Source organism: Akanthomyces muscarius, chromosome 1 (assembly GCF_028009165.1).
Source record: "Akanthomyces muscarius strain Ve6 chromosome 1, whole genome shotgun sequence".
Classification (NCBI taxonomy): Eukaryota; Fungi; Ascomycota; class Sordariomycetes; order Hypocreales; family Cordycipitaceae; genus Akanthomyces; species Akanthomyces muscarius.
Window position 1 is genome coordinate 167528 of NC_079241.1, and position 13687 is coordinate 181214.

General features: G+C 54.9%; 5 protein-coding genes across 5 annotated transcripts; 2 read left to right on the forward strand and 3 right to left on the reverse strand.

Moving 5' to 3' along the window:
* Window positions 1-887: 887 nt before the first annotated feature.
* On the reverse strand, window positions 888-1335 carry LMH87_004948 (uncharacterized protein; the record flags this gene model as incomplete). Its single annotated transcript, XM_056202579.1, has 3 exons — window positions 888-1054; window positions 1119-1199; window positions 1278-1335. 3 exons carry the CDS (start codon window positions 1333-1335, stop codon window positions 888-890), a joined length of 306 nt encoding a protein of 101 aa, XP_056058120.1.
* A 93-nt stretch (window positions 1336-1428) lies between these two features.
* On the reverse strand, window positions 1429-3308 carry LMH87_004949 (uncharacterized protein; the record flags this gene model as incomplete). Its single annotated transcript, XM_056202580.1, has 4 exons — window positions 1429-1724; window positions 1801-1813; window positions 2966-3183; window positions 3272-3308. The coding sequence occupies 4 exons, from the start codon at window positions 3306-3308 to the stop codon at window positions 1429-1431; spliced, it is 564 nt and encodes a 187-aa protein (XP_056058121.1).
* Window positions 3309-4352: 1044 nt separating this feature from the next.
* On the reverse strand, window positions 4353-10488 carry LMH87_004950 (uncharacterized protein; the record flags this gene model as incomplete). Its single annotated transcript, XM_056202581.1, has 6 exons — window positions 4353-4526; window positions 4648-4920; window positions 5040-7995; window positions 8979-9462; window positions 9577-10222; window positions 10459-10488. The coding sequence occupies 6 exons, from the start codon at window positions 10486-10488 to the stop codon at window positions 4353-4355; spliced, it is 4563 nt and encodes a 1520-aa protein (XP_056058122.1).
* An 830-nt stretch (window positions 10489-11318) lies between these two features.
* Window positions 11319-11860, forward strand: LMH87_004951 (uncharacterized protein; the record flags this gene model as incomplete). The annotated part of the gene is made up of 4 exons (XM_056202582.1): window positions 11319-11549; window positions 11602-11668; window positions 11771-11789; window positions 11842-11860. 4 exons carry the CDS (start codon window positions 11319-11321, stop codon window positions 11858-11860), a joined length of 336 nt encoding a protein of 111 aa, XP_056058123.1.
* A 541-nt stretch (window positions 11861-12401) lies between these two features.
* On the forward strand, window positions 12402-12748 carry LMH87_004952 (uncharacterized protein; the record flags this gene model as incomplete). Its single annotated transcript, XM_056202583.1, has 2 exons — window positions 12402-12405; window positions 12543-12748. 2 exons carry the CDS (start codon window positions 12402-12404, stop codon window positions 12746-12748), a joined length of 210 nt encoding a protein of 69 aa, XP_056058124.1.
* Window positions 12749-13687: the final 939 nt, after the last annotated feature.

A 13687-nucleotide genomic window follows, 5' to 3' on the forward strand; every position in this document is an offset into this window, starting at 1 on the left:
AATAGCCGCTAGGTGCCCGTTCGTCAGTATGGAGCGGTGCAGTAGCTAGCGACAGTATAACTTACGCACAGGAGGGCCCCGGCCTCGTGGAGAAATGGCACGGAGGCACTCCAAAACCAGCCAGAAATTGGTGACGGACACGTAGGCGAGCGCAAAGGCGGGGCATGGATAGCTAGCATCGAGAAGCTATTTCGAAAGGTCACAAGCGTATCCGGTCGTGGCATATGACTGGAGCTCGCAGCGCTCGTTCCGCAGCAATTTGAACAAACACTCTCCGATGCCCGCGCCAAAGAGAGTTTGCAAGCTTGCTGCACTCGCGTCGCAGAGCTGCTTCCCGCTGCCATGCTGCCACTTTGCCGCTAGTTTTGTCGCATTTTCGGCGCTCCAGCAGAGCTTGTCGGTGAGCAGATGCGTGAGGTGGCGCTGTACTTGGCTAGCTGGCCAGTCTGCTTCTAGGACGGCGCCGCTGCTTGGCAGCCATATCCCGAGTAATCGGGCGATTAACGTGTACATCCCGAGAAATATATTTGGTCAAAGTATTTGAGGATAGTATGGCTAAATGAGTAGACGTTAAGGCCGTTGTTCAGGTGCTGTCTTCACACCTCAGTGTGCCAACATCTCCACCAAGCGAGCAGGAACTACCAGGACAATGACGTGCACTGAAAGCAACACTGTCTTCTTTTCTACCTCGTATTCGAAAAGTGAAAATCGCTGTGCTTAACATATACTGATTTAAACGCTAATACATATTTATGTATCCCAAGTATTGCACCTCCTGCGCTGTCGTGAACTCGACGTTTCGCTCGCTGCCCGGGCCTTTAGAGCAGCCCTTCATCAAATCTTCTGGACAAATCTCCTACCTACACAGACTACATGTTGCATGGGTATCACTTTACTGAGTATACTCCAACGGTAGACCAGAGTGCGACTATCACCGACAGGCAAGTGGCCGTAATATATTCAGTGATATGAGGAGTGGTGCGGCGTGGTCCTGCTATCTTCCAAGCAGTGGTGAGGAGAACTAGACCCAAACAAGCAGCTTGCATAATCACAACTATCTCTCACGTTAGTTTAGCCATGTATCAATGCTGAAAACAGCAAACACAGACAGATTTTACGTAGAAAAAGTTCTTTGAAGTAAGATGAGCTCGCTTGGGCACTAAGCGGAATCTGCGCCGCAAGACCAACGGCTTGTATACCTAGAGAACATGTCATTAGAAAGAGCAAGCCTTTTAAAAATCGGCAGCTCTTTGTTAGAGATGCATGTGTCATCATACCATAAAATATGAAACATCGCGTCGAATACATCCAAGCGGCGCTTTCTTGCTCGGCCATCGTCCGATACAGGCCCGGCGCTACCACAACGCCCAATATGTAGCCAAAATGCGATTCACTGATGAAGAAGAAATCATTTGCGCATCTTTGTCCCTAGCGAGAGGCGATCAGATTGGCCTGTAGGCGCTTCATGCCGCGCCTGGTCACAAGAAGGTGGGCGAGGTATCTTGGGATCTGCGCAGGCGAAGAGTGCTCGTCTGGGTAAGGAGGAGCTTCCATGGCGGTGCGCGCACAAGATGAAAAGAAACTTGGTCGTAGGTATCTGCGGAACTTTTTTCCCGGTGTTCTATATATGTTTGAGAAGATGATGGAGGACGTAGGCGCTTGACGTTCGATGATCTCGCTGTCGAGGTTCTTTGCCCTAACCCTTCTCGCACGGCAGTAGCGAACTGCAAAGGACAATCAGTCAACGGAGCTTTAGCGGTATGCTTAGTCAGTTTGTAAATCTCGACATCGTCTTCATACTTGGAATAATTAACTTTTTTTTTTTTTTTCGAGTGTACAGTCTCGTGGAGGATCCTGCGAGAAAAGCACCAAGCGCAGCAGTTTGCGGTGGGTGGATGAAGAGCAAACGGAATCACGTACCCCCACCAAGTGTGCTGGCTGCCACAACACACGAGCACACCCAGGGAGAAGCTGGCAAGTTGATTTCTGGGACAGATATAAAGCAGAATTTATTTTAGCGATTTTAATATCCACGTGCCTGTCGGCACCGATCTTCAGCTCGAGCTCTTACAGCCCGTCGCCCCCGATCAAGGCAGGCGCTGCAGTTTCACAGAACTTCCCCTCTCCTCATCCTCAGATCTTCCCGGGTTTTGCGAAGCGCAGGATGAAGAAAACAGCAAGAAACGCCAGATGAGTCGCATGCTGAGTCGGTAATATGTTAGTCCTTAGGCCCATCATCGCATACGCAGCTACGTTCGCCAGAATGCAGAGCAGTGTCGTCCAAATAATGAGTCTCGCTTTTGTGGCCACACCATTCACCAGTCCAACAAAAATTCTCGGAGATAGCAATAGAGTCGTCCGACTTTCTAAAAAGCATAGAAATAAGAAAAGAAATCTTAACAAGCACCAGACCGAGCGCAGGGGTCGCAATATAACCGCCACTCGTCATATAAAGCAACGTCGGTTAGCAAAAACTGACTGGTGTGGATCACCGCTACAAAGTTTCGTTAGCAATCTCCAGGTAACCCGAAAAAAGTCGAGAAGCGGAAACAGCCATTGCAGATGTTTGTTTTAGTATTCTTGTTTGGCACACCAGCCCTTTTAGAGGGACGAAAAGAGTTTCTTTATTGACTATTGTTGAATTAAAAGAAGGAGAAGGAAATCGGCCGGTCGTCACAAGACATGGCAACGCTCGTTTGTACATACGTTTTCCCCATGCCGCCAGCAGTACTGAAGCAAGAGCTCGTCAGAGCAGGACACCAGGAGGATGCATCTTGCCCTCCCCCGTCCCCCCTTCCGCTCCGGCTCTCTTCAGTTCCAAGAAGAGAACCAACATCTTCCCAAGCAAGCAATCGATGTCTAGCGTCCATCACTCGCGCTCCTTTACGCAGTCCGTCCCATCCCCTCTACACCATCCTTTCCATGGACTTCATGCTCGCGACAGCGCCTCAGTCGTAAACCATACCATCCAGACAACAAGCGTAAAAAGGCTCAAAAACACAATACGCGCGTCAAGATCCCACCGTCTCGGAGCCACCGTCGCATACGCCACACCATGCATCCCCAGATTCAGCGTCGTGACTCTTAGGATCGTCCAATTCCCCACCAGCTCAGGTCCTCCAGGAAAGAGCATGTACAGGGCCGTTAAGCCCAGTTGCAGAGTGTTACCGCCCCAAGTCAGGCCTACCCAGAAAGGCGTCGTCGTTAGCAGAACAGAAAGGAAATTGATAAAAAATCGACCAGGTCCGTCGGGGAAATAGAGTCAGCATACAGGAATAAATCGTCGCGGCGTGAATCCTCTTCCACATCCTCCCCTCTTCTTCCCCTATCGTCGTGTACAGATATGGCGCGACATCGTCCCCAAAGACATCCGCGTACCACCGCGCGCCTGCCTCGAGGAAATCCCGCCCGCGGCCTAGTGTTCATTTTTTCGCCGCATCACGCGCTTCTTCGGGCGGCATGTCATGCTGATCCATGAGGATATAGGTCACGTAGGCGCGGATGTGGCTCGGCGTCGAGTCTCTACGGGAAGTGCGGGCGCTGGAGCAGTAGCTACTGCTGGCGTCTTGGCCATGTCTCCCATTTTGCTGCCAGCTCGTGGAACACTTCAGTCAAGCTAGACGGGAAAAGAGGAGAAGAACAGTTTGTCCGGAAATAGTTTGTTTGAAGGAACCTGGTGTTGGCCGCCTGTGGGCATTTTCCGACTGTTAGCCACGTCATGACGAGGCTGCAATGACGTCGTTTTGGACCACAACGTGCCAAAATAAAATCGTTTAATCGAACTCTCTGTATGTTTTCTTACGGAAACCTCCCTGATCAGTTCTGTTATACTTGCTGAGGCTAACTAATGTCATGACAGTGGTAGTCGCATGCTGCACTTCCCAACTCAGGCCACGGAACCACCAGCTCCGAATAGCATGGCAATACAGGCACGGCACAGAATGAAGTGTGTATCCTTAAATGTTTATTTATTCCACCTCTACTCGTATTTAGGATAAACTCCCAGTTCTATAATATCTAATAGCTCTTTTCCCCGGAGCTCTCTGTTGCTCGTCTCTGTCAATCAGTCAAGTTTCGGCCATCCAATCCGGGGTGCGCCGCGGAACAAGAAAATGCAAAAACGCCATGTAATTTAGCGAACAAACCTCAACTCCGTTTCCAACAAGAAAATTGTAACCCAATTGCTCTCCCACGTTCCCAGTAAAGAAAATAAATGCCAGGCAGCCTCTCAAATGACTGCTGGATGCGTCAAAATTTTGCACTCGTTTCCAAACTAGCATGTTATACAAGCAGAGCCAAATAGCTTGGCTGCACAAAAATTAAAAGTAGCCACGTTATGACGGGTCTTGTAGCTAAGACAACAAGTTTCGCAGTGAAGGGTTGGCGCTGGCACCGCTTGGTCGCCCGTCAGGCCGTGGCGGCATCAGGTCCCGCCCACCATGAGGCATCCCACTGGGAGGTCCGGAGGGAGGTCCGGAGGGAGGTCCGGAAGGGCTCACATGCACCGACGAATGGAAATGCGATCGCTGCGGGTGAAGCCCGTGGGCAAAAGAATCTCGTGGGCGCGGCAAAGGGGGTCCGCTACTCAGATTATGCGGAGGCGAGTGCGATGGGATTCCTCCGTGCCCATGATATGGCGGTACATACGCTGTGGGAGGCGGTGGGGGAGGGCCTCGTAAGCTGCGCGGTGAAGGCGGCTGGCTGCCGTACAACGGGGCAGACGAAATTCGGTGTCCCATGCCCCCAGGTGGCGGCGGTCTCAGCGACGAGGGAGGTGGCGGCGGTGCTGCGCTCTGCATGGGAGGCGGGCCGCCGTTTATATGGCGGGCCGGTGGCGAGTGGTGGCTTGGGGGCGAGCCGCGATGCCAGTCGAAATGACTGCTTCGTGAGGACGGCGGAGGCGCTGGAAATGCGTGTGGCCTGGAGCCTGTTACATGTGACTGCGACATAGTTGGTGCAATTACCGGACGTGGCAGAGGCGGGGGAGGTCCGTGGTGGCCGTGGTGGTGACTAGACAGAGGCCGCGGCCATTGGCTCACAGAACGAGGATCGCGATATTCGGGAACCAGTGCCGGAGGTGGGGGCGAGCTGTGTAGCGAGGGTATCGAGGGCGGAGCTTGCGTTGGGAAAGATGGCCGCGTGTTGGGCGTCGACAGCGGAGCAGGCGTGTGGTGCGGCCGAGGAGTTTTGGCGAGTTTCTTGCATTTGTGGCACTGGAACTTTCTCTGCTCGACAAACTTCTGCGCCTCGGACCCGATGGTTCCGTAATGACCATTAGTGAGCTGCCTTTCCTGGTTTCCGTCGATAGGCCACCATCGAGGCGTGACGTCGACACCGCAGCTGATGCAAACCTTTTCGCCCGGCTCAGCAGCGTTGATAGCCGGGTTAAGATGTTCGCCGTTCGTCGCGCCAACAGCTCCGATGGCAGGGGCACCATTTGCTGTTGTCGTCGAAGAAACTCTGCGAGCCGCTGGGAACGCAGCACCGCCTGCCTTGGCCGCTATTGTTAAGAGATTTGCCTTTCGTACAGTTCCCGTGAGAGTCAAGTCGGCCTGCTTGAAATTTTGCACGTAAAGCTGTAGTGCATTAAGGCCGCTGTCGCCGACAATGTCATGCATCCGGTGGGCAATGGTCTTGGTGGGAATATGATCCTTGCACCACAACAGGGCGGACATGGCGCCACTTTCGCCATTGATTGTCACAATGTTGAACTGGTCGCGTCGAGAGCTCTTGACCGGGGTAATGTCGAAGGCGAGAAGGTGGCCTGCTTGTCGAGCACATTCCACATGAAACGTTGTGCGGCAATGATGGCACGGAATGCAAGCTCCATTGCCGACCTGGTTGCACGCAGAGCAAACCTCGTCATATCGGAGCTTGGGGATGGAGGGGATTCCCTCGGAAGGCTCCATGGCCTTGGAATTGCCAAACTTGACCTCGGGGGTCCAGACAGCGCAGGTTACGTGGACCCAATTATTGTCCGCCGTTCGCTTCAGTGGCTCTCGAGGGTTGACAGGGCGATTAAGCTCTTCTTGGCGCTTTCGATAATGATCAGCCGCCTTGCGAGCTTGCTGGACTTCCAGTCGCTCACGCTCCCGGTCCTTATCCGACATTTTCTTCTTATGGTGTGTGAGTTTCGGCTGCTCGACGAACTCTTGCTCGGTATGCTCAACAGGACACAAAACGCATTTGTATTGAATCGAGACCTGCGGGTTCTTGTCATTGGTACACATGTCGCAAAGCCATTTGCCCTGAATTCTGTTGTCGATGATGCCGTAGCAGTTTCGGTGAACAGTGAGGCGACATTCGCGGCATGCGACGTGCTGGTCGTCAGGAGGTCCTAGCTCGTTGCAGATCGCGCATGGCAAAGTTCTGGCCTGGGGTAATTCAGGTATGGGAGTGGCTTCGGTGGTCCTGTCTTTATCCTTTTTCTTGATGATGCCGACGCCAGCAATGCTACCACCGTCCGAGTTAGCAGGGTCAAAGTCTCTTTCAACGGGGACTTTGAGACGCTTTCTGGGAGGTTCAACGCCGTTGGCGCTGGTAGTGCCGCTGAGAGGGGTAGAATCGCGATCAGGCGTCATGAGACCATGCTCCTGGGCAGCCTGGAGTTCTTTGAGAAGCTCTTCATCCTGCTTGCGCTTCCAAGCCTTGGATTGAGTGACCTTCTTGGCCACCTCGTCAATATCCTCCCATCGGATGGCATAGCGACGCCAGATTTCCGCACAACGTCGGCAAAGGGCCACAACGGGCTGATTGTTCTTGTCTTTGGGTGGAGGCTTAGCGACGCCATTTTCGTCGAGCAGCCCTTGCATAGAATTAGGAGCTCTGCGCCACTGTCGGGAGGTAGTTATCGTGCAAAATAGGCAGACAAAGCTACGCTTCCTTTCGACAGCCTTAGCGGTATCAAAAGCCGAGTCGTCATCGTCATCGGCAACATCATCGGCCACTTTGTTAGCAGCAGCGTCAGCCTTTTTGGCCTGCTTCTTGCCCTTGCGACCCGTATAGTTGCCCCAAATCTGCTTGCCACGGGTCGACTTCTTCCAGGTATAGTAGTAGCGGACAACTTGGCCGGGAGTCATCGTTTTTACATGCTTCTTGACGAGGAACAGCTCGGAGCCATACTTGGAAATGGCTTCTTCCCAACGCTTCTCTTCAGCGGCGGTCAGACGAGGTTCTTTGAAATCAGCCAGTGGTGTCTTGGCGAGCAGTTGGCGAGCCGGGTCGGGTTTGTAATGCTTGCGATAGAAGTAGTTGAGGGCGACGTCCTGCAAATTGGTGCACTGCTTGGGCAGGCCGTGGTCCTCGGCCGTCGATCTGGCTTTGTCCATGTAGTCAATGGTAACCCTGTCAGGATGTTCGCGCTTGTCGGCTGGAGGAACCCAGATGGGAGTGGCGGTGCAGTTGGGATCACTGGCGTCGTGGTCTTCACCTCGAGCGGTGTAGCCAGGAGGCTCATCTTGAACCCATTTTGGTCGCTTGCCACGCATGGCCTTCTCCTCCTGGATGTCCTTGAGCTTGGCCCCACCCTTGCCGCGCTTGATCTCGAGGGGCTTGACATATTCGACAGGACGACCTGGCCAGGCGTGGACAGTGGCTTGATTTCTGGGGCCAATACGGGTGCTGGAGCGGGGGTATATACGGTCGTCGTAGTCGAGGGCGTCTTCGGGCTTGCAGTGGATGCCGAGATAGCGGTAAGGCCAGAGACTGGCGTGGTATATTTGCTCGACAGTGCCTTCATGGTGGACTTTTTCGTCATCAGTCGGGGTGGTCCTGTTGGTGTTGGGGTCCTGGGCGTCCTCTTCGTCGTCGTCGAGAAGGTCTTCGTCATCTTCGCCGTCGGGCACGGTGTGACGGTTCTCGAGCTTTCGCTCTTGGGCACGACTGCAGGCAGCACAAGACCAAGCAAATCCTCTAGACGGTTTCTTGAGGAGTGGCGGCCGGACGCAGTTCATGTGGTAAGTCAAGCGGCAAACGGCGCAGTCGACGGAGTCGTTGCTGGAGAGAGTCAGCGAATGTTATGGAAGACATGGTTTGATTGAAAAGAGAGGTTAAAGATTCGGTGTAGATGGATGGGTCGGTCATTTGTCTAAAGACGAGAAAGCGATGCAGTGATGTGTTTTGGGGGCAGTGTGTGGTGATGGGATGTCGTGTAAGCAAGCATCTGGTAGTGTGTGCAGGAGTTCCAGTAGCGTGGACATGGTTTGTAGACGGCTGCCGTTCTTGGTATGTGGCCAGGTGGGGTTGGAAACATGGAGTGGGCTCGGTGGTTGTGGGAGGTGGACCGGCAGCGAATGAAACCGCATGGCCAGCACTGGCGGCCACTGAGAGCCACTGGGGTGAGCCGGGCTACCGCAGGCTTGCGGCTGGTTGGTTTGGGAGAGGCCGGATTGGCCCAGGGAGGGCGGTGGAGACGTGCAGGGGAAGAGGACTGCGAGAAGGAAAAACAGGGCCCGATGGAAGACGAAGAAGAAGCAGAGGATGAGAGGCCGTTTCTGCTGCAAGCTGCGGCTTCTGCGGCGGCGGCGGCTGCTCACGGTGGGTTGCTGTGGGTGATGCTCTCGTGGTGTGGCGCGTGTCTGTGGCGACGAGTACGATGCGTGTTTGTCTGTCCTGTGTCGCCGGAAACACGTCCAAGACCCCCATGACGCCGTCGCCGCCTCACGTCGCCTCGCCTGGCCTCTCACCACTTTTGCTGCCTGCTGGGCCACACCTGGACTTGGCCACTTGCCACACCAATCCACCCGCTGCCACGCCACACCACGCCCACGCCCACACCCACCCACCCTCTCCAGCTAGAACCTGCAGGTCTGCATCCGCCGCAGCACCCACACACCACACGTCCCATTTGGGTTTCCCCCAGTCAAGGCGCACTCGGTAAGCACAGAGACGGAGAGTCACCAGGCTGAGCATAGATGGAGGGGGTGAGGCCGAAAACGAGGGCATAAGAGAACCGTAGAAAAGGAAAGAAAAAGACTTACTTCGCGCAATACCCGCTGCATCGCTTGCACGACTTGACCGCGCTAGTCAGCTCCTTGCCACGCCCCTGCTCAACCAGGACGAATTTCCACCGCTCATCCAGCACCTTTTTAACCTTGTCCGGCACATTCACGATGAGCTTGGTCGGGATCAGGTCGTAGCTCTTTTGGATGTATCGGTCATACAGCTTCTCAAACCAGAAGCAGTCGGGCGACTTGCGATACTCGTCGAAATTGTCAATTTCTGCGCGGTGCTTGATATGGCACTTGCCACGTAGCGCCGCCAGCGGGCTAATGTCGGAATGCATGGTTGCGATAAGCAGTCGCGTGTCTGTCACCTTGCGCCCGATATCCTTGGGGCGGTAGAACCAGTTGATGCGCACCGCGTCCACCGGACGCGTCTGGTCGTTTTGCGGGTGCAGGAACTCCATGATGCGACCGAGGTAGTAAGGCTCGCCGGGCGGCTCGCACACCAGGTACACATGATCTGGTAAAATTCGTTAGTCTTTCGCTCTCGTCTGCGGTTGTGGTGCTGTGCAATGACTGCACATGCCGCCGTGGTGTTGTGAAATTGCACGGGGGTGGAGCCACCAAGACTTACCATTTGCTTCCAGCACTGTCCCGTCGTCCGCCACCAGCCGGCCATTCTGCGGGCGCCCCTTGCAATTCTCGAAACTAAGCATGTTGGTTTCTGGCCAAATTGCTGATGTCGAGCTTTGCGCTGTGTTAGAGGCTGCTGCGCGTCGCGCCGACTGCCCACTAGTCGTCGTTGCCGCGGTCACCTGCGCTGGGCCATTGACTGCCTTCCGCTTGCGCGACGCAGCGGCCGATGACGAGGGCGGTGCGCCGGCAGGTACGTGTCCGTTGCTGCTGGCACCGGCATGGGCCTGCGATGCGGCGGTCTTGGAGTCGTCGCTGCCTGGTGCGCTGCCCGTCAGAGGCTTGCGAGCCCCAGCCGCAGCGCGCCCTGACGTCTCACCCCCGTTGGTGAGGATGGTGGTGGTGGTGGCCGGGCGCGACGATTTCTTGGGTGCGTCGCCCTGGTTCTTGTCGTAGTAGTCATAATTGTCCATTTCAATATCCTTATCCTCTGCATAGTTGGGCCGCGCGTTGCCACCTCGGTTGCGGGAGCGTGTCCCATATGGCGCCGCGCCGTCAGCGCCAGCGTCCTTGTCCGCGACGGCACCAGACGAGTTGGTCATGGCGTCTGCGCTGGACTTGGACTCTGGATCTGAAGACCGCGAATCCTAGAGGGAGAAGCGAAAAAATGTGTCAGCGTCAAACGACAGAGTGCGTGGTGTGCAGGCAGCGGCGGTCGGCAGGGGCTGGGAGCCGGGTGAGGTGTGCGATGTGAGGTTTGCAGGTTGAGTAAAGTGTGGTATAAGAGGGCGATGGGGAGAGCGGATGGGGGGAAACAAAGGTGCGAGTGAGACGAGTGCGAAAAGAGGAAAATTACGACCGCCCAAACGAGGGGAAAACTCACATTTTGCTGAGCCATGGTGGCACCACGCATTCAGCGTCGAGGTCGCGATGAGACGAGGCAGACGTCGTATGGATGGCATGCCCCAGGTACCAAGCACGAGGGGTGCGTAAAAAGCGAGACGCGTGGTATTGGAGCGAATTGTGGTAGTCTGAGTAAGAGGGGAAAACAGGGATGGCGTTGAGAAGAAACTGGAGTGAGCGAGTCGCGTGCAAGTAGAAATCTGGCGATGCGAGATGGATCAGGGAAGAGAGGAAAAAGGTTTGGACGAGTGGAAGAAGGCGTGGATGTGATTCCCTGCTGGCGGCGACAAGAAGAAACGTCCCCGAGGCGGCGGCGGCGGGCCCTTCGTCTCTCCCCCAAGACTGGCCGGGACAGGCCAGGACAAGGCCAGACAGGGCAAAGAGGCATGGCTTGGCTTGCCTTTGGTTCGATCAAGGGCCTGCCGTGCCTTGCGCTAGATGGCTTTCTGTCTGACCCTGTCCGGGCATGTCTACAGCTGCAGCATGCGCTAGCCACCCACTGTAAGTTGTGCGCCAGGGTACATGATATCACCACTCAAGCCCGCGCCTCGTTCTTGTACCTCCGCCTCTGCCATTCTGCTCCAGGCGCATGACCCCCCTGTAACTGCTCGCTGTAAAATAACTCTCAGTGGCACCCATGTCATGGGGGTGTGGCGCACTAGTGACCTCGCCATGTACCTCTAAAGTCTTCACTATCATCTCCAGCTCCCTTTTCGTGGCGCGATTCACCCAAACTCTGCAGATCCCAGCTACCAGAAACTTTATATCGACTTGACGCACCCTTGAGCCCAAGTGTTGCTCGTGAGGCCCCACCGGTCCCGCTGGTCAGACACAGTTTGAATGAAAGAGGGATCGCAACAGCCCGACCAGAGGAACTCTGCCACGCTCTTTTCTGGTGTGCAGCATTTCCCTCTCTATTTTATTTCACTCGCCTTCCTTGGCCTTTTCCCCGTGCTATTTCACTACGATTCCATCTCGTTTGTCAAATTATACCAACTTGCCCTTACCGGCGCCGTCCCGCATCCGCTTCCCATGTCATTCCCAGCATCCTTGCTGCTAATATTGGCTCCCGTACACTCCCATGTGCACTGCTTCATCCCATTCTTCTAACCGTCACTACCAGTCCGGAATTCTCCATCAAGACCTGTGTGTACTCGTCTTTATTCTCCCCAGCAGCCTCGGTTGCACTTGTTTGTCACGCTCCCCAGCTCGAAATGATGGTACCTGTTCCTGGTTACCTCTCGTCTGTCCCCCCTTCCACACTCTTTCTTCCCCCGGTCATTCCTCACCAGGCCACTCACCGTCACGCAGGCGAGTGAAAATAGCCCGTGAATTCTCTGTTTGTTTTGCTGATGCTTTCCAGTCGGTGGCTCTCCTCTTGAACACTACCCATGCATGTACACCGAGCAATGCATTATTTCTACTCTTTCGTAGTCCAGCGTTATAATACAGTCTCTGGCCGGTAGATGCGTCGAGAAAACGACGAATTGCCCATCCCATTGCCGCACTGTGGGTTATTCGCTGCCTTCTACGCTCTGCCAGGAAACCCGCACCAACTAGCCAGCGGCTGCGTCTACCATCATGCCAGCCATGTATCCGTACCTCCACACGCCACCGCCACGCTCACCCACCATCAGACCTACAATCCTCTCCGGCATAGCTGCAAACTCAACTATATATATTAGACGATCGTTGCCCACGAGACGCGCATTACGATCATACCGTCAGCCACAGGCAGCACACAGCGTCCTTGATCAATGGTAGCCACTAGCTATGCAATGTCTTATTGTTCGCTACACTTTCTAGTCCTTCTGTGCACACACAGCTGCATGCGAGGTTGCGCAATTTCAATTTCCGGGAGGCGTCAAGCCCAGGCGGTGGTTTGCGAAACAGCGATCAGCACGAGCAGCCTTGGTCCAAAAGATGGGTGCGTTGTTGTATGACGCTGCTAGTTCTAGTTCGGCGGCTGGGTCGCCGCCTCGGGTCGAGTGAAAGAAAGCTCCAGAAATGGCTAAAAACAGAACAACGCTGCCGAGTACCTACTGGTGACTGACCAGGACCTAGGTGCGAACAGGGGTGTCGTTCGGAACACCAACAACTCCCATGAGGGCGGTGGGCACTACAGCCTGGCCTTTGAGGAGAGGCAGAGAGGATCCGAGGGCCCAAACTGCAACAAGCTTCTCACAAACCTTCTCAACGCCGGGCTGAAATTTCTTTGCTCTGTTCCGATATTAGCTAAGATAGCAGGCGCAAGACCACAAGAGTGGTAGCTAGCGCCCGGCCAGCCGAGGCGCAAATGGCGAGACCAGGCTTTTTCTCTAGCAAGAAAAAGACCCGCTCGCCCACAACGCCGTGAAAGAAATTACAAAGGAACACGACACCAAAGGTGAAAATTCCAAAAAGCTTTGTAAAGGTCCCAATTCGCATATTCGTTAGAAGGTAGCTGAGGCATGGCTGGGCGGTCGTCGACAATAGAGTCGTTGAGAGGCAGCGCATGTATGTAGGTACCCTCGAGAGCCAATTTAAAAGAAAATGCGCCATGAACGCACGCCCAGCGCGCCAACGCCCTGTAAATTAAAAAAAAATCCTCATGGGGGTGGGCATGACGGCACTGGGGGGGTGTGGACTAGACCACGCCTGTACATACCAGGGGCTGCCACCGCTGCAAGATGGGATCAAAATCGAGCGACCGGGTTTTATTATAGGGCAGACAGTGTGTTCTGCGAGTGCCCATTCTTTGCCCGTCATTCTATCCAGCAAATCTCCGTCTCCCCAACCATTTCCGAAGCAAGCGCAGAATCCGCCCCCAGACGACTCGTCGTCGTCAAAGGGCAAAATAGGTGTGGTGTCGGACACCGCGTGCGTGTCTCATGATAGGATACGCCCCCCCTTCGTCCCCCCTCCGGCCCGCAAAAGGGTTACGATTCGGTAATCGTGCCCCGTTGTCGCATTCTTGAGCCAACCTCACGGCAACCATCAGCCCATCCGTCGCTGGCGGGCGGTTTGGTCGCGTTAGGGTCAAAAGTTCACATCGTAATCTATTCTCAAGGCAGAAATAGTCGGCCTCTTCCTCGTGCGACGTTTGCGCTTTTTCTCTGCTCATAGCGGACGCTTTCTCGCCCAACGGTCAGCCCGGCATTGTGCTCAGGGCAGGGCAGTATCAGACCGACAGCTCTGAGACAGGGCAAATTTGCACACATCTGTGCTCC